This window comes from Dermacentor albipictus, chromosome 1, assembly GCF_038994185.2.
Source record: "Dermacentor albipictus isolate Rhodes 1998 colony chromosome 1, USDA_Dalb.pri_finalv2, whole genome shotgun sequence".
Lineage (NCBI taxonomy): Eukaryota > Metazoa > Arthropoda > Arachnida > Ixodida > Ixodidae > Dermacentor > Dermacentor albipictus.
This window is the reverse complement of record NC_091821.1, coordinates 277386297-277406734: the sequence shown is the minus strand read 5'-3', so window position 1 is coordinate 277406734 and position 20438 is coordinate 277386297. Positions and strand designations below refer to the sequence as shown.

At 46.3% G+C, this 20438-nt stretch overlaps 1 protein-coding gene across 2 annotated transcripts in view; it reads right to left on the bottom strand.

Annotated features, from left to right (window-relative positions):
• The window catches only part of LOC139054396 (uncharacterized), a 157084-nt gene that overhangs the window by 37395 nt on the left and 99251 nt on the right, over window positions 1-20438 (bottom strand). For both annotated transcript variants that reach the window (XM_070531331.1, XM_070531330.1), the window contains exon 7: window positions 14344-14607. In XM_070531331.1, coding sequence (XP_070387432.1) covers window positions 14344-14607 — 264 coding nt within the window. The remainder of the gene's footprint in view (window positions 1-14343; window positions 14608-20438) is intronic.

The following is a 20438-nucleotide window of genomic DNA, read 5'->3' as shown; positions in this document are numbered from 1 at the left end:
TCAGCCCGACAAGATGTCAAACCATCAATTTTAGGCCCGTACACATGGTCACTTCTTTATCATATTCTGGAAATGACGCCCATGTCTAGCTTAGATTAGGAACATCAGCTTAACTTATGCACGGAGTTGAGTTGCTGCATGGGAGAAAGAAAGTAACTGCGTAGCTAATAGGAATTATACTGGTACGAAAAAATATTGTCTTTATGTCTTGTTGTATAAGTTGTGCTGTTCTTTTGATGCACAGAGTAACACGTAAACACAAATTTATGCGTACGTTGCATTTACGTGCATGTGTCTGTGAACAAAACAGCACCACTTCTAATAGCAAGGCATGTTGCACTAACTATACCCCATTAAGGATATTCTATATGGTATTCAGCTGACCTTATTTAAATTTTATCACATACTGCAGCTACAACATTTCATACCTGTGTGTAAACCAATTTATGGACTGTATCCATTGCATGTGAGAATGCATATTTTAGACCAATGCAGCACCTGAGGCAGCACCTTTTTATTTAGGTCTTGCCATCGCTTATTAGAGAGATCTTGATTATGCCATCCAAACAACTCATATAGATGTTTGTGTTTAGCATACCAGCAGTGAAATACCGAATGCAGCTGCAATTCTTTGCATACTAGTAAGATGAATCCCACTGCTCATCGTTGTCACGCGTTGTTCCTAAGTCACACATGGTGGCTCTATTTCGTGGCATGAGTTCTTGGCTCATTTATACACGGGCCTATCGATGAAATTAAATGTACCTCTTCAACAGTCAGTTTTGTGATAAGCCACCACTAGACCAATAGCTCAAAGAATAATTCCTGCATGCTTTTCGCCAATCGGATAGTGTGCGGAAACTACGTGTGATACATCACTTCAGCTACACCAATGACCACACAGCTGAAACTGCTACATTTAATTAAGTCATTGATATAGGCAGAAGAAGATGTTGCACGTATGCAACAGTTACTCATCCCTTGAAATGTGAATGACCCAAACCTTCGCGAGCATATTGATCGCAACCATCCGGCAGCACAAGCGGGAATACTTCTGCTGTCACAAGTGAAAACAAGTAGAATAGTGCCGCCATCTCAGCTGGTTTGTCAAGATTACATTGCCTGCAAGTTTCTTGTTTGTATTGGATAGCCTTTCTATTTTACGAATTAGCAGCTTTCACAACATTTACTGCGCTAATGAACGCACAGCACAGATACCAGTACTGGAGGAGGTGTATACAAGCAGAGCAGAGAACTTATGGGTAAGTTCAAAAATATACAGGTAAAACTACGTCAAACAAACTCTTTTAACATTAGAAGGTGTACCACCGGCAATGAATGCACATTCAAAACATGCAATAAGTGCCATGTGTGGAAGATTGAGACATGTGATGCAGAAAACCTGTTTGCCTTTTGAATATTGACATAAAGAAAAATTCGAGTCTGTATTTTTGTGTCGGAGGGTAGAATATCAAAGGAGAGGTGCAATACAGATTTTGTATGTAGTAGTCCCTTATGAATGTGCTACTCAAATTGTGCCAAACATAGCTATCTGCGTGCAAAGCATTGGGCAAGGTACCATATGTATGTCTGACACATCAAAAATATTTTCCATTGAACATTCTGAGCATTGAACATTATGAAATGCATGCTATTTTCAGCTACAAATAGCACACACACACACACATTATGTATATATATATATATATATATATATATATATATATATATATATATATATATATATATATAAACGAGAAGGAAGGGGGTTAACCAAGGGGCACTATTTTTATTAGTCATATCATGAGAAGCCAACAAACACTGACACCAAGGACAGCATAGGGGAAATTACTTGTGCTTAATGAATGGAATGAGGAAACGATAAATTAATAGAAATTAAAGTGGATGAAAAAACAACTTGCCGCAGGTGGGAACCCAACCCACAACATTCGCATTTCGCGAGCGATGCTCTACCAATTGAGCTACCTCGGGTTTGTATCCCCATCCACTTTCTTGGGTATTTATGTGTACTAGTAGAACCCTGGGAGTGTGAGCCAGCACCACCACTCACAGACCTTGGCGGCGGACGTGGAACGTCCTTGTTGCCGCAGGCGTCGCGAGAACGTGATCTTTTTGAGTGAAGGCAACTGGTCAATAAATCCACATATGCTACCTGAAGGCATCAATGTTGCCGGATTCGAAACCCTCGTTATGTAATAAACCAGAAGAAAGCGGGTTAACCTAGGGGCCCGATTTTTATTGGTCATATCATGAGAAGCCAACAAACACTGACAACATAGGGGAAATTACTTGTGCTTAATAAATTGAATGAAGAAACGATAAATTAATGGAAATTAAAGTGGATGAAAAAACAACTTGCCGCAGGTGGGAACCCAACCCAGAACGTTCGCATTTTGCGTGCGATATATATATATATATATATATATATATATATATATATGTATGTATGTATGTATGTATGTATGACCTATACTACAAAAAGCTTATGTGAAAAAAAATGAAATGTGTACACTTCTCTAGTGTTATGTTGCTTTTCACGGTGTCTAAGTTTCCCTAATACAATTTTGGATATACAGGTTGCTTCACATAAAAACCACGGAAAACTACTTGCATTGCGACTGCGAGGTCAGAACACGAGCATTTATGTGGTATCCTTCTTGTCCATTGATGCAGCCTTTCACTATAAATGTAGAATATCACACCTGCAAAGCTGAGCATCCACCCTTACATTTCAAACGATTTTTAGAATGCTCAGCAGTTAGGCTTACAAGCACATTCTGACAGCAAATCTACACCACCTTATATTAAGCGCGATGTAAAGGGATGTTTGTACATAGCCAAGCTGTTCTAGCGTGCATGCAGGAATACAGCATTGTCCAGTGGCACCGTGTAGTCCAGGCGTAACAGTGAGCAACTAGTAAACAAAACGGCTGATAATACTAAGCTGACCCATATGTAGGAGCATTATATTATCTAACCCACATGCAAAGTTGCTTTCAGTGTGCTGAATAACCACAGCTTTGATTTGCCAAGTTATATTACTGCACACACACAGTTCTGAGACAGTCTACAATGGTGAGCAACGCGCCAAGGAACGAAAGATTACTTGTGATGCATGGATTTGAATAGTATAGATGTGAATGCATACCCACTTCACCAGTATGTGTCTTTTCTTCTTGAAGAATTTTACATTTGGCACAGAGGCTGAGCCATTGCGGCCACCTACTACAAATTTCTGTGCTCTCACAGTGCTAATGTGGGTATCACTCATTTGGCTACCCGAATAGTGAAAAGATAATGGCACACAATAATCTTCCAGTTTTACGCAGAACACCTAGAGCTTTATTCACTAAACTGAACCTAAGGAGCTATTCGCTGGTTTGTTATGCAAAAAAGATGGCGATTAATTTTTCCTCAGTTTTTGTGTGGCCCTGGCTTCCGCCATTTGAGCCTTCATTTCATTGCAATGTGCATGTTAAAGCAGCTACTAATTAAGAAAGACAAACACGAAACTACTAACTACATCAACCTTTTCACACCACGAGAGGTCACTGAACTTAGTGCTAAGCTAAGTCACTTGATAACCTCAGTTTGCTTTCAAATAAATGCAGGTAGTGGCCAGCTGTTTGTGTTATGCTACGCATTTTTTTCATTTTTCTAACATATGGCTGTGCATCAGCTAGCTAGGTTGTTACTGCATAAATACATAAACAACATGCGGCCCATGCCCAACTAACTCAAATAACGTGAGTAGAGATTACAACAGTTCATGTATCATGTGCATCCTGTGTGAGCGTATTTTTTATATGTAGAGCAATCAAAATAGAACACGCATGTATGATGCTGACAGTATCAAAGACTCTCAAGTCGATCATCCTTGTTTGCTACCATGGGTGAGAGAGGGAGCATGCCTGTCATGGTACTGCTTAATTTTGTGCACTTTGTTAATGTTTTGTAGATTGTTGAAATGTTAAATTAGGTATGTCTACATAGTAAAGTGGCAACAGATTGGCCACCCAGGCTCGTAAGAAAGAAACCAATTGTTTGATTTCACTAAAAATAAGTTGTCTCATCAGCAATATAAATTATTTGCTTTCAAATAAATACTCCCTTTGGAAACATCTCATGAGTATATATATATCTCTGCATATAAGGTCACCGCTATACATACATATTGCTTTTATGCCACTCATAATGAATTGTACACTCACTATTTAACCTTCAATACCTTGCTGCATGAAGCTAACCCCTTATGCACAACTTTTTTGTACACAGTGAGGATTTCATTCATCGCTGAGCACATCATGTAAAGTTATATTATGTTTGGAAAGTTTATAAGCAGCAAGTTTTACATTTTTAATATGCATATTTGATGCCTCATCTTTGGTGGCTTTATGTGCGTAAAAAAGCAAAGGGCATTTCATACATCCAAGTGCTTTAAGCACTCTCTTAAAATTGGCAGAGTGAAAAAAAGCATGGGTAAGCAAATGCAAGCACGTCAGCAAGCTGTACTCGGAGCCTCACACACGTGCTTAATGGTAAAGAGGGGTGTCTAGGAGACCTAAGCAGCTGTATTCCGCGACAGATGTGCGTGTGTTTCGTATTCTTGTAAGCTGTCACTAGCACTACAGAAACTACGCCATCGCGCCGAACACGGAGATTTCGCACGAATGCTTCCGGTGGCATATCACTTTCGCGTAACGTAGAACGCAGCAAGTTGGATAATTCGAATGGTTTTACTCAACCAGCCAAGGCAGGGCGCACTCAAAGTAATCGTCCGAGAATATGCCGCATGTTGCCGACATGATGCGATTGCAATACGTATTTAAAAGGTGGCTCAGATAAGATGTCTATGCAGTGCTTCGAAGAAGGATGACAGTGCCGGTGCAACACATGCAGCTGCAGAACAGAATGTGGCAGCCTAGAGTCGCATTTTCACAGTCATGCGAAAACTTGAAAATCTGCAAAAATGTGCCAGTGTCGTCTGCTGGAGCGCTTCCTCTACGTAAAGGAAGCGATGTATGCTGTCAAAGGTAGTTGCCAACCTTGAACACCTTAGCTCCGCCGAACGGTTGCCAGCTGTCAACAGGCCGCGTCGTCCAATAGGAGTGCGCGTGCGCTCCGCTCGTGTGGATTGAGTGTGCACCGGATTGAGCGTGCACATGGGCAGAACGGACAGGTGGATTGACCATGTTTGGGCCCTAAGCCGCGATCACCGGCTCACCTTTGCACGCTTTCATTTGCACATACAGTATACGGCGTGCGACGACGATTTTATCGCCCTTGGACAAAAACTTGCAACGGGTCTTCTTGATTTCTTTCTCACGCCCAAAACGCACCCTTTCAGACGAGCTCGAGGGAGTCGCACGTTCCTGGGTTTTCGCAACGTGTGGTCGCGAAGCAGGCAAAAGTCACTACTGCGCCTGACACACCTATAGCTGCAAGTTTAGAACAGCAGCCTCTGGGAGAGGGATGCATTCACAGACACGCGCGCACATTGTCCCATTATCTATTAGGCACTCGCCTTTCTTCGCCCTCGCGAGTGATCGGTTATTGTAGCAGCATACACACTCTCCTAAGCTAAATTACGCCCTTTTGCCACAAAACGATTATCGAAGATAGCGTCGCGCTATCTGCCATCTAAGCGTCTGACATTTCAGCTCAAGCTCTTTCATCCTAAGAGCGTGATGTCGCGTTTCCTCTTGCTCGCGCATCTCCTATTTCTTGCTTTAAACAATCGTTTCCCAAGCCTCGTCAGCTTCATCGACCACCATATCTGCCTGCATGATTTCGAAAACTACTTCATTTGTTTTCGCGGAGCCGGCGGAAATGCCCGACTCCACGCATATTAGGTGGTCCTGCACTTTGAATTTCTCGATAGTGATCTCGTTTGCCTTCAAAATAACCCTTCCTCAAAACTAAAATTCGCTGTTTAAAGAAGGTTAATTTTTTTAGAGAGTAAAAAATACTCTCTATAGCATCTGCCTCTTCAGGCACTACCTAGCCCGTTTTTATGGCTACTGCCAGGAGATTTCGCGCATTTCGCAATGTAAACAATTTTTCTGGCCTCACCGGCCTCCTCCCAACTCACCTCCTCATTCTGTAAAAGCTCTAACTGTTACCTTTTTCCTTTCGCAGGGCCAACCGAAATGCCCCTCTTCTCAAAACTTTCGAGGAGTTCTTGGATTTTAAACTCATCTATGCATACAGTGCACCCTGTGTTTCTTCCCCACTCCTAATTCAGCCCAAGATGCACTCATTTCTTGGCCTGTGAGGCAAAATAAGAGGCAACCCCAAAAAACATTACCGATTGCCTGCGCTAATGGGTCTGGCGAAAAGAGAAGCAAACACGTAGCACTCACCACACAGTAGCCAACAGCGGCCGATCTCATAAGCTGCCATCCACTGTTGTGACGTCGGGGGTCCGAGCAGCCACGAATGTTCCATGGCAGGTGCCAGGAGAAAAGGCGGTCCAAAGTGACGTCCAAGCGATGAGAAAAGTTTTATGTACAAATTTACATTATTATTGTTTACAAGACCGGCTCCTTGATTCTCGGAGTCCACTACACGTCAAAGTCTTTGCGTGTCCTAGCGCCCTTTATAACACTCAATGCCAGGTCAAGACGCACTTTTGGTCTAGTTGGTTCGTATAGGTAGTAAAACAGTGCCAGAGGACACAAGGGATCAGACGAATAAAAACGACACGTACACAGCGCCTTGTGTGCGCGTACTTCTTCGTCTGGTCCCTTGTGTTCTCTGGCGCTGCTTTACTACGGACTCGATATCCCCTGTTGAAGGAGTTAGTTTCCTCTTTTACTCGACGAAGGAATTCAATGTTCTTCACGGCCAATTGGAACTGTTGCGCAGTCTGCCAAGTCCCACCCACGTTGTCGCACCACCCCGTCGGACACCGCCTCTGGTCTCCAACCTTCGATCCGCCCTCGATGCAATGAAGACGCGCTTTCATGTGAAACTGGTGTCGGCGCTGGTCCCACAAGTCGTCAGCGTAGGCTCTTTGCAGCACATACTTCAGCAGACAAAGCGAATACCGGATACAGAAAAAGAGCGCACGATACAAGCGCTGACTTCCAACAAGTATGTTCATTGCGCAGAGAAGCATGAGTGAAACATTAACGGCGTGATAAACGTGAGATGAATGACTTGAGGTAGCAGGCGGGCAGAGATGTGTTAAATTTGCAGATACGAGATTTCCTTGTCTAATAACCGGATGGATAGTCAACTGATACATGAAGGACCACGTTGGATAATGGCAAATGCTTCAATAATTTCACGCGGGCGTTTTTCAGCATGCTTTTGGATGACGGTGACTTGACTAAAATGGGGATGCATTCACACGACCTGCAATGCAGAGCAAGATTGCTGCTATAGTTGTGTTTTGTTTTATGATGTTGGTGTGCTCCCGCAGGCCATCATTGAGGCAGCGGGTCACACGTTTGTCCTACGTGTGACCGTCCGCAGCTCAAGGCTATGTCATAAATGACTCCAATGATGCAGCATGGTGAAGGGCGCCTGATGCTTCTTGTCGCAACCTTTTTTTGGGGGGTCGCCGCGGTTGACCCTTATGCATAAGGCGTTCAGCTTGTCTGGTGCTGAAAAAATAACCGAAACTCCCACCCTGCCGGCGGCATCTTCAATTCTATGGGACACCCCGTGCACATAGGGAATGACAGCCATTCTCTAGCTATTGATCTCGGTTTTGCGGGGCTTTTTTAGGGGAGGGAGGGCGGGGGGGGCGGGGGGGGGGCATTTCCGCTAACATGTCCTCCGCCAGCTTTACCAGGAGAACGCTCAGAAAATCAGCCAGAAAACGCCGCTGTACCTGGCCTTGAAAGGCCGTTTCAATCTCCCGCATACACGATCTCTGCGTGGCTTTATGAAAGGCGGCTTTTACGGTTCCCTTCTTCACTTACCTTGAGCGTGCCGATGAAAAAGGCAAGAGTCTTTTGGCTGAGCGGGGTGCATACCTCCAGCACACATGTTCTTTCTTAAACAAAAGGAGAAATTCCAGAAAACGCAAGGTGTTTTCTTCCGGTAGCTCCTTCGTGAGCGTAAGACATTTTATGGTATCTACAAAGCGCTTGGAGGTTACTTGTACCACTGAAACAAGATCGTCATCGGTCGCCTCAATAAATACGAGGTAGTCGTCGACGTACCTGGGCACCTTGGCGTTGACCGTTGGGAGGTTCCTTTCAATGTTAAGGTCGTGATGGGCTAGCGATGTAATGGTTGGAGTCGGGCATGAAATAGATGGTAGCTGGCCCATGCCGTCGTCCAACTGACCCACGCTGAAGACGTTGTTGAAGTGGGAGACTTGTCACCGAGAAGGAGGAATATGTGATTTATTTACAGTATCTACTTGAGAACGTTACAGTCAAACAGTTTAGCATGACTGAAAGAGGAATGCACACTAAGGAGCCGCCAACGGCTCCTTAAATACACTCTGCCCTCCCTAGATCCCTAGGTGAGGTAAAACGGCCATTCAACCGAACGGAGCGTCCAAAGTCATCGTAGCCGACCCACCTTTGAGGGGGAGGGCTTACGCACTCAGTTCCGCACAGGTTGCACTGACCACGCCGAGGTGAGTGGGTTCTCGCAGACACGGTGCTGCCCCGAGCAGGCGCCTCTTTATCCCAGAGTCGACTCCGCAGACAATGGCCGCCGCGTCTGTCCATTGACTGACGACTTCTAAGCTGCGTAAGACGGCACCGCAAAATATCTTCCAGGAGCTCCCCTGCTCCAAACAGACCATGCAGGTGACGGCGTACACGGTAACAATACGTGCTCCGCCGCCACAGCCATGGCGGCGCCGATGTCCTGTTGACTCGGCGCATTGTCCTCCTTACAAAGCGAGTTGCCGCCGCAGCCATGGTGGTGCCGATGGGCTGGGGACTGACGTATTGCCGTCCTTTCACAGCGAGTCGTCGGCAGCAGACATGGTGGCGCCTTTCCGTCAGTTGCTTCCCCGAAGATCGTCAACCCCCACCGGTCGAACGTAACAGCGACATGTCACTGAATGCATGTGCAAGGCATGATCCAATGCGCACTCCTTCGTTTTGGAGGAATATCTTCCCTATACCATGGACCATCGTGGATCGCAGGTAAGGCACTATCAAGTCAAAGAACCTGTCTACACTTGTTCCGCGCTCGTTTTGAAAACGCACATCCCCGCTTGCCTGAATGCCCTCGACTCAGTCAGCGCCTGTATCTTGTGCTCTTTTTCTGTGTCCCATTTTTACGCTTTTTGCTGAAGTGTGTATTCGTACCAACAAACCCGACCATCCACCATTTTGAACTTCCTTTCAGCAATAGCCGATGCACATGGCCGATGACCCCTTTAGTTTGCGATCACAGAACTCGTCTCGTTCGTCAGCTTCGGGTCGTGGAATAGACGCATAATCGCTTATAAATTATCTTGACGTGAACCTGGTTTAGTCGCCAGCTCTTTGGCGTCAAAAAGACGATGAAGCGGGAATGGCATTCCATGACTGCACTCTCGCCGGTGTGCCTCTTTTGTCCATGAGGACCGCCAGGCACAACACAGAGCATTACCAATTCTAAAACTTAAAGTACGGTATGAGAGTTAGCTTTGAATTATGCTAAGCATGTTGTCACGGATACCCATTCCCGATAGATCTATGGTAATACCGTAGCGCCATGTGCTGTCATAGGAGTTTTCCACATCTAAAAGAACTGAAAGTATTGTCTATGGGCATATGCATCGCGAATGTTAGCCTCAATGATCACAAGATCGTTGGTTGTGGACCGGCCTTTCCGAAAACCACACTTGTGGAGATCAAGCATTGTGTTTGATTCTAGGAAATGCAAAAGACGGCGATTTATGATTTTCTCGAAAAGCTTACATAGGCAGCTAGTGAGCGCCATCGGACGGTATAGCTAGTTACTTAGGATAAGCCTTCACCCCGTTTCAACACTGGAACAACGATAGGTTCGCTCCACGAAGGTGTCCGGCTGCCTAAATGTTAAAAAGTGCGAGCAATGTACGTCATCTGTGTGTTCATGTGCATGTTCTTGATCATGCCATACATGATCCTGTCTGCTCTCGGCGCAGAGCTTTCGCAGTCCTACAATGCTGCTCTAAGATCGGCAATGTTGAAAGGACGGTTATATGGATCATTTCCTCAGCACTTGCGGTCTAGTGTCTTGCGTTCCGCAATTTCTTTGTATTTAAGGAATGCCTGTGAATAGTGCGCGGAGCTAGATACACACTCAATATGTTTACCAATAGCGTCTGCCTTGTCTTCCAGCCTGTTCCCTTCATTATTTACCAAGAGCAGCGGATGCGGTTGCTGACCCTTTAGCCTTTTCTGCGCGCTCCACACTTTTCTTTCCTGGGTATACGAAATGATTCTCGAAAGAAATCTCTCCCATCTTGCTCTCCTAGCCTGCCGTCATGGGTGCCTTCCCTGTGATTTAGAATGTTTAACTTCAAGAAATATTTGCTGCAGTAGGATATCGGCGCAGAGTGTCCCATGCTTTGTCTTGCTTCTTTCGAGCTTGTCTGCAATCATCGTTCCACCAGAAAACTCGTCTTCCACTTGAATGACCTTTTGCTTGAGGGATGAACTTTTCTGCTGCGTCAATAATAAAAGCGGTCGAATAAGCTAGTGCGTCTTCTATAGTAAAATTTCTTATCGTGCGATAAGTAAGTTGAGCCTTTAAAATGATCTCAATCGGCGGAGGCTAGTTTCTACCGAGGGGCATGTCGAGGACATTCGTGTTGCTCTTTTAACTTACCGGGAAGTGGTCGCCTCCTAAAGGATTTCTTACTACACTCCATTCTAAATAAGGTAGAAGGACCACAAAGCCAATCGCTAAATCTATAGAACATGAATTATGATAGACGTTGTAGGTAGGCTCTTACTAAGCGTCATGTGCCTGAAGTTACAAGAAAGTTTTTAATCATTCGGCCTCTCGTGTTGCACCGGTAGTCTCCCCAGAGGTTGTCATGAGCGTTAATGCCCCCCGTGATAATGTAAGGGACTGGGAGCTCGCCAAGAGGCTGTGAAATTCCGCTTTAGTGACCTGCTGATAAAGCGGTATGTAAATAGAGCAAATGTTTATCAGGTTGTTAAAATTGCTCGCACATATACAGCCTCGAGTGTCATCTAAAGAACAAACTGTTGGCAAGCAACAGAGCTATGGAGGTGTACACCTGCAGGCGAACCAGATGCGTTGTCACGGTCTTTACGGAAAACAGGATATTTCGTGAGAAAATACAACTTCGTAGACCTTAAGTGTGTATCCTGGACACCTTCGTACTAAATTTATGTGTCAGTTCTGCAATGTGGGCGAGGTTACGAAGAAGTCCTCTGACGTTCCACTGTAGTACCTGTGTATCCATATTACAGAAGAAGTTTGTACTGCATGTCTAAATAAGAAGACTAACTTGACTTACAAAGCCCCTTTCGAGCCGTCTGATGCGGTGGTTCTGTCTTGGTACGGTCGAGAAATTCCCGCCGCTCTTTAGGCGCTGGCAGCGCCGTTTCACTGCGAGTCGCGTCCATGGGCTCTTGCGAGGGCGCTGAACACGCGCTCTTGCGAGCGGTTTGTTTGACGTTGGTGTAATCCTCGAGTCCCACGTCCGTCGCACGCGCGCCAAGCAAGCTGTGGAGAAGGGAAGCTTTCCTTTTGCGAGCGGCGTACGGGAATCGCAACTGCTATCAGCGCCAGCAGGTGTGTCACGTGAGATCGCTCTGACATGGCCCGAGTCTCTATGGTCACCAGAAAGCGGCGAGTGTGTAAGTCTCCGCGACCGCTTTTTTTTTGTCTTTCCTTCACTTTAATTAGCTTTTCGCTAAATTTTTTCACCCAATATGGCTCCTTTTCTCACTATAGCTTCTTTCAATAGTAGAGGTTTGTTTCGAGCTTCCAAACGGTTAGAGGTTATCAACTTAGCTAAATCCAAAATAGTAGGTATTCTCGTACTCCAAGAACCTTCTGTCTATAGGTTAGGTCAGATCAGCCTCATTGATAGGATTTTTCGCACCAGGTATTTCTGGAGTTATGGCGAGTGGGGATGCCGAAGTACGGCCATCATTTTGATGCCGAATTTTGGCGGCCTTGTTCTTCGTCATGCCAGGGATACCGAGGGTCGTATCCTGTCGGTGGATCTCGATTGTGGCATTCGAATTGTTAATGCTTATGCTCCAAACAAGGTTAGAGATCAGAGAGTTTTTCGCTGCATTAGATCCATACTTGGTAGGGCTCTCTCGGCTTATTCTTGTGGGAGATTTCAACTATGACTGATGATGTCTGTTCTAACAGACATCATCAGTCTGTTAGAACAGACTGATGATGTCTCCCGTAGAGGAACTCCAAAAGTCAAAGATAGGGCGGGAAATGGTGCACTACGACAGCTTGTCCATGGGCTGGGACTCTTCGATGCTTTGCGCGTGCGTCACTCTGGACAGTCAGGAATGAGTTTAAGTGACTTTACAGGAAGGGGCATGCAGAGCCGCATCGATCGTTTTTACGTCTCATCGTCACTGGCTTCCAGTACGCATTCTTCATGATTGGTTCCTTCTGCTTTTAGCGGCCACTGCTTCCTAATTCTGCGGTTTGCCGATTCGAACATAGTCTCGAAAGGGAAGAGATCGTGCCGTCTAAATCTACGGCTCCCAAAAGACAGGTACACAACCGCAGAGGTATCATCCATTCTCTTTCGATCGCTGCCAACAGAGAGACTCTAGATTGCATAGAATGGAATGACGTGAAAGCCAGTGTACGCGAGTGCTCCAGGTCTTGGCGCAAGCGTCGAGCACTCGAGGAGCGCGAGGAGATTAAAATCGTCTCCGACGCGGTCCTCCTCCTCTCGAAGCCACTGTCTTGCGGGCCTGGTGTTGCTGGTGGCCTCACTCCGAAAGGAACTTCGGATTCTCCTGCAGCGACGCTGGGATGGCTTGAGAGCCACAACCCGAGCAGAACAGTGGGAAATGGAAGCGTGGTGCAGCATAAATGTCTTACGTAGGTATCTTTCAAGGAAGAGCACAACTTAGTAGTAGTAGTAGTAGTAGATCCAAGTGATGGAAGCATAGTCGATTCACAAGATGGAGTTCTCGCACAGGCGAGGCAGTTTTACATGACCTTGTATGCCGAACCAGTTGTTACTCCAGCGGTCTTTCCATTCGTTTCACCAGCTGAGCCGCCGGAAGTCTGTGACTCAACCATAGTCGAGGACGAGCTATTTTCGGCTTTGAAGCCTATGAAGCATAACCGCAGTCCAGGATCAGATGGTCTGTCAGTTGAATTTTATGTGAAGTTTTGAGCACTATCAGGGAAGCCGTTCACATCATTGGTGAATAGGCTACTCAGTGAAGGGACTCAGCGTCTCAAAGAGAGGGGCTAATCACTCTCATTTGTAAGGATGAGTCAAGAAGCTCCGATCTAAGAGCATGGCGTCCAATCACACTTCTGAACTGCGATCACAAGCTCAGAGCAAAGTGTCTAAGTATGCGACTCACTCCAGTACTCAACATTGTTTTGGGTCCACACCAGGTATGTTGAGTCCAGAGGCGTTCCACTCAGTGAGGGACCTTCTCCTGTGGGCAAATACCAAGAAACTTCCAAGTATTTTGTGCTCCTTCCATCAGGAGAAGGCTTTCCATATCATTAGCCATAGGTACCCATTCCGGGTTTTGGAAGAGGCTGGTCTTAGTGAGCCTTTTCGGCAGATGGTCCAAGCTTTGCATTCTCGACCGACTTTTGCTGTTCTCATACAGGATCGCGACTCAGAGGCATTCATTGTGGGACGAGGTAGGCGGCAGGGGGATCCTCTCTAGCTCACGGTGTTTACTACAGCTAAGGGGACACGGAGGTCTATGTCTGCAACATAAATCTCTAAATCTGACAGTTCGGAATCCTGAATTTCAGAAAGCCGAGTTTGATATTTAATAATATATCATGCGGATTGCCGAAAATTAAGACAATCTTAAACGCTCGACAACCATTTCCCGATTTCGCAGTGGCTGAATCAGGGGCGTGACCGAGCGTTGACGAGTTGACGAGGCAGAAGCTACTGTTGAGCATGAAGGTTTTATTGGCTAGCACGTGTTTCCAAAACCGATGTTTGAATTTAGTCGCGTATACACATCGTTTTCACGCTTTAATAAAACATCGCTTGAGAACCTGTAGTTGTCGGCATACTTTTGTCTGTCTTTTTTTTTTCAAGTTGTCTCAACAACGCACTATACGACGAAATGCGTGCTTGGTTCCCGAACAAGGGGTGGGCACGTGCCTGCTTTTTTTTTCTTTTTAATAAAAACGTTGTTCCGGTGAACTCACCTTTGTTGTCTCGCAGCATGACGGCTCGAGAAGGGTAGATCTGCTGGACGACGCAGGTTTCGGCCTCGCCAGGGCTCAGCGGCCGCAGTGCCTCAGTGACGAATCCGAAGCGTGACCCTGAGGTGAGCTCGCGCAGCGCCACGTCTGCCGCGGCCCCAAACGATGCGCGCAGCTCGGCCAGTGTGACGGGCCGGTCCAGGGGCAACTCGATCGATCCCACGCAGTCGCGACCACCGCCTGCCACCACGCACACCTGGTATTGCCCTGCGGAAAACAGTCACTCTCTGACGGTGATCATCACATGGTTAACTCGGTGCTCCAAGGACGCCGCATTGGACTACGGTGCCACTTTTAGGAAAAAGCCGCGCCACTAAGCGTTCTCAAAGGGACGCACTAAATTAGTTTAGGCTGATAAGTAATATTCAAACCATACATTTGCGTTAATTTCGCGGAAAGTGGTTGTTTACTAGAAGACAGAATCAAATTGTTTGAAGATTAATTCTAAAAAGACAAAAATAATATTGTACTTTCCAAAAGGGAAGATAATTTCTAGGCCGTTGAACGTGTTCTTAAGCTCTGATACTGTTGAAATTGTAGATTCTGTTAAAATCCTTGGCGTTATATTTTCAAAGCATTTGACTTGGAATGATCATGTTGACTTTATCAGATCAAAAGTGTCTTCAGCTGTCGGTGTCATGTTGCGGCTGCGCGGTATTCTTCCTGTGAAAGTTAGGCTATTGCTATACAACTCATTAGTTCTTTCTCTTTTGCAATATTGTTGTACCGTTTGGGGCACTACGGTTGTCACAAATTTATCCAAGCTTCACCTTCTTCAAAAAAAGAGCTGTAAGATGCATTGCTGGTGTTCCTTATTGTTCCCCCACACATGACTTGTTTTTAAAATATGAAATCCTGCCAATCTATAGCTTATACAATTATAGACTTTTAATGATTTATAAACGCTCTTCACTCAGTGATGAACATTATATTAGTTATCTGGCAAAACTTGAGAAAAACACGCATATCCTGCAGACTAGACATAAAGAAATTTGGTTAGTGCCGACGCCTAGGGCATATTATACCGAGCAGTCTCTTTCTTATACTGTTCCAGTATTATTAAATAAATTAAACAAAGAATTGTTTGACCCCTTTCAGCATTCAAGTGATGTTATTAAGCGATCTTTTCTTAGCAAAATTACGTAATGTTGCACTCAGTTTAAACCTATACCTGTTATTATTTTTTTTCGTTTCCCCATGACCAGTTATTTGTTTTTCTAATACCTATGTTTGTGCTGCAATGCATAGCGCTGCTTTCTACAAAGTGTTTTGTTATTTTGTTTCAGTGTTTATTTGGAAAATTGAAAATCTCTGCCTGTGTACTGTACTGCCAAGTTGATAAAGGGGGCAGGACCTCTGTCAAGCTTACGAGCTTTTAGTCCTATCTCCTTCTCTGTCCAAGAGAAAAATAAAGACTGAATTGAAAAGCCAAATTTCTATTTTTTTCGCGTCAGAACACAAGCGCCATCGTATCATTGTGACGTCACGAAAGCGTATGTTTTCATATATGGGCAGTCTTTGGCGGAGGGGCACAGTGCAATATATCGAGACTTACTGAGTCCTTTAAAATACAACCATCTTTGCTAAGGGAAAATTAACTATGATCGAGCAGACGCCACCAAAATCCATGGCGTCACGGCTGGATGATGCGGAAACATCACGGCGGCGTCGCCATTCGGCCAGCTTTCGCTTTTGCATCACTTTTTTTGCTTACACCAAGTCTCCTCTCACACCAAGAGTGGCGGCTTTATATTGCAATAGCAGTCGCACATTCGCCCGAAAGGCGAAGCATCGAATAGCAAATAGCAAATTAGCAGATATCTATACGATGTAAGGATAGTAGTTTTATCGGTCGTATAAACTTGTAGAGATTCGCTTACTAACTAAATTAACAAGCATGCTGTCCCGCGCGCACAAGCAAACATGAACACAACTCACTCAATGGCCACGCGCACTCGCTGTCAAAATGCTGGAGTGAGAAAGCCCGGCAGCAGCAGCGAGCGAGTTCACCTTCGTGCTGCCCCTCGCTTCAAAACGAACTAACCGGCGAAAACACAGCGTGCACGAAGCTATCAGCACTCAGCGCACTCTGCCCCCATCGCAGATCGCTTTCAATATAGGACCCACGCGGTCGCGCCATACGCAGCCGCCACCGAATTAGAACCCCCCCCCCCGTTGCTTTGCGCTCGACGGAAGATGGCGTGCTTCCTCCCCGTTTTCCACTTGCGCGCGCGTGATTGAGCCACCATCGTCGATCGGCTCACGCTCGCACGCTTTCACTCGCACATAAGCATGCGGCGCGCAGCGACGATGTTATCGCCCTTGGACTTTATACAGAACATCACGGGGGCGACGACGGCAGAAGTGCGCCTGGAATGTCCGTATAACTGCTCTCGCAATAAAAAGTGAGCGTGTGCATCTGACGACGTTTCGGGACGCGCTCGTCGTAGCTGCACGTCGCTTATAGTCTACTGTGGCTGCACGGTCGAGCATTGCGCCGTCTCTCCCGATTCCACACATTTCAATTCTGAGTAGAGCTAGCTCTCTGCAAGGTTCACCATGGCGGCTTAGAGACGCGTTCGTCACTGTATCCGCGGCATGTCGTCGCAGCAATGTGCCATTTGGCCTCGCTGGCTGATGAAAGCTTTACGTATACCGAATGGCACAGTGCGTGAAATCTGCGTAGATTTGATGATCCCGAGTTGTCGACTAACATTGGAAGTGAGAGAAACACACCCAGGGAATTGGATGCAAAGAACGGAAACAAAAAATACCACGAAGATTTAAAAGAAATTAGAAGGGAAAATCTCTACGATAACACAAGGAGTGGTGCCTTGCTATTTGAGGTTCGAACTGGTTGCCTAATGATAAAAACATAGCAGAGCAAATATTCGCAAGACGATAAGGCATGTGTCTGCTGCAGAAAAAATCTGGAGACCCCTCAAAACATCATAATGGAAGGCGAAGGTATAGGTACACCTTCCAGAATCGCTGATGGGTTTCAAGTGGACGGAAGCGTTAACCGGGCAGGAGTCGAGATATGAAAGAGACGTTTAGTGTATCGGTGTAAAAAAAAGAAACACGGATGAGACTGATAGGACTGGATCCATTAAAGTTATAGGTAACTGTACAAGGTAGATATTGAGATTTTAAAAAGCGGAATATGTTTATGGGTGGGGTTCTGAAAGCTAATCGGGCCCCAGCCCTGCCCCCCCTACCCCCCCTGGAAAAATGAAAACGTTTTGCCTATATTCGATGGCATTGTCCTCTTGCGAGTCAAGGGTATATGTTACACTACATACATTTTGTCCTTTGTGCATGTGGCAACGCCTCCTGCTCGTGAGTCCACGTGCTGTTTACAAACGACTCCAGTATACCCGTCGACTTGAAGTAATGTATCTTGATTTATTTATTTCACTTGCTATTATTTATTATTATTTGTTCTTATTTATTATTAGGGACGGAGTGCTTGAAGCCTGCTTCACCTCCGCCGCGGGCCAGCACAGTAGTGCACTATTTCCTGGATGGGCCCTCGCCCGCCTTTTTTTTTTATTATTATTGACGCCCAAACACAAACAATGCATGCAACCTTAGCCATATACAGCTTCGCTGTAATAATAATAATTCAACGTATAGTATGGCAGGTTCCGGCTACACCTGAAAAATAAACACCGTGCTAGTTTGTCCATGCCGACAACTGACGCAGGAAGTGCAGACGCAAAGCCGCATTAAAGCACAGTGGCGTCAATACGACAATATGCAAGTGGTGGTCCAGCATAATGGACATTTCAGCCACGATGTCCCTGCAACACTGGGACGCCGTACTGCGTGACGGAAGCCGGATGGCCAGCGGGCGTTGGTCCGTCGGGCACGATACGTGGCAGCTGCTCTCCTTCGGTAAAAGGATTTCTCTCATCTCACCCACTGTGCGGTGCGCCGTGCGAGCGAATGACCGCGCTAACCTTCTAGCAGACTACGGACAATGGCGCATCAACAACGCCTCGAGCAAGCACGTCTCGCTGCGCGCTCTTTGTGCCACACCCTCACTGTCGTCTTCCGTAGAAGTCAGTGCCAAATGCCGTCAATTAACACCAACAGCACTGAAAGCTTAAATTACGTCGATTCCCACAGTGCGTGGGATCTGGATATTTTTTTTCTTTGGCGGCTCTCAATAACTTCTTTTCTTCGCCTACCTTCTCCCTCAGCACGTTCTTTTCCTCGTCGCTCTTGAGTTCGCCTGCTAGCCTCCCAACCTGGAGCACCAGCCGTTTTCTTAGATGTGTTCTCTTAGATGTGCTCTCTTAGACGTCTTTCCAAATTTCTGCTCTCGCCTATATAAGCATAGTTACAGTCTGCGCAGGAAATCGTATAAACAACGCCTGGAAGCTTTTCTTTCTTGAGCCGGTCTTTCACGTGCACCAGTTCATGATTCAGCTTGCGGGCGGGAACATGCGCCACGTGTACGTCAAATGCCCGCAGAACCCTTGCCAATGCCTCACTGACCCCTGGAACATAGGGGACGGATGCGTGGGCCCGGGCTCGCACCGTGGGTGACGAAGCGCCGTTGCGTGCGCGCCGTTCCACGGAAAGAATAAAACTCTCAGTGTACCCGCAAATGGAAAGTTCGCGGTGCACCTTGGACAGGTCAGAGGCACGGTCATCTTCGCTGGAACAAATCTCATGCACTCTTTGTATCAAAGAAGAGGCAACTGAGCGTTTGTGGCAGGCTGGGTGAATAGACTCGTAAGGCAAGTAGCGACCGCTGTGCGTTTCTTTCCTGAAGACACCAAAAGAAAGGCGGCCGTTTTTCCTCTCTAGCAGCACATCCAGAAAAGGAAGACGAGAAGAGACCTCCGTTTCAGTTGTAAACTGAATGGATATCTCTATGCTGTGCATATTCGCCGAGAATACCTCTAAAGATTCCTTCTTGATGATGCAAAAACAGTTATCAATATAGAGCAGAAAAATCTTTGGGCGACGGTCGAAGGAAGTCAAAGCCCGTGTCTCCACTGACTCCATGGCAAGGTTAGCCGCCGTAACTGAAATGGAAGGACCCATGGCGGTTTCTTATTTGTGGATCACATCGAGAAACACAAAGTACGTGTTTTCAAGGCAGAACTTCAGTAACTTCAGAAGGTTCTCCTCCGTCCAAGGTGCGCCGCGAACTTTCCGGTTGCGGGTACCCTTTTAGTTTTATTCCTTCCGTAGAACGACGCACACGCAACGGCGCTTCGTCGCGCACGGTGCGAGCCCGGGCCCACGCAGCCGTCCCCTATGTTCCAGGGGTCAATGAGGCGTTGGCACGGGCTCTGCGGACAGTTGACGTACACGTGGTGCATGTTCCCGCCCGCAAGCTGAAGCACGAACTGGTGCACGTGAAAGACCGGCTCAAGAAAGAAAAGTTTCCAGGCGTTGTTTATGAAATTCCCTGCGCAGACTGTAACTATGCTTGAATCGGCGAGAGCGGAAATTTGGAAAGACGTCTAAGAGAACACATGAAATACGCCAGAAAGAACAATGTTGTCTCTAACGAACTCGCGGAACACGTGGTAACTTCTAATCATGAGGTTGACTGGGACAAAGCAAGCATAATCGCGAGAGAAACTGGTGTTCCCGTCAGTGTATGGAATCTCTTCTTAGCCAGGCTACGAAAAAAGTGTCGAACAGGAATGATCGCAGTCATCCACCTGCCTAAGCTAGGCGTCTCGGTCGCGTACTAAAAGGGGCATAATCTCGCTTCGTCGAGCCACTTTTACAGCGAAGCTGTTTATGTGGACCCTGTGCCCCGTCGTTGTCGGACGTTGCTAAAAAGGGGCCATGTGACCTAGCGGGAGAGGGAAAGAAGAGCTCAACAGGGGGAAAGGGGTTGGAGGGACCCCTTTAACCCTGTGAGAACATTATCTTATACATTTGTCACAAGGTGCATTTTCGGCATCGAGCCAGATCGGCATCAAAGTTATCGATCATTGATTCCACCCTGCCTCGAAAGAAACAACTGCTATGCTGGTAGTTTGCGGCCAAGAAACAGTGCCCAGCAA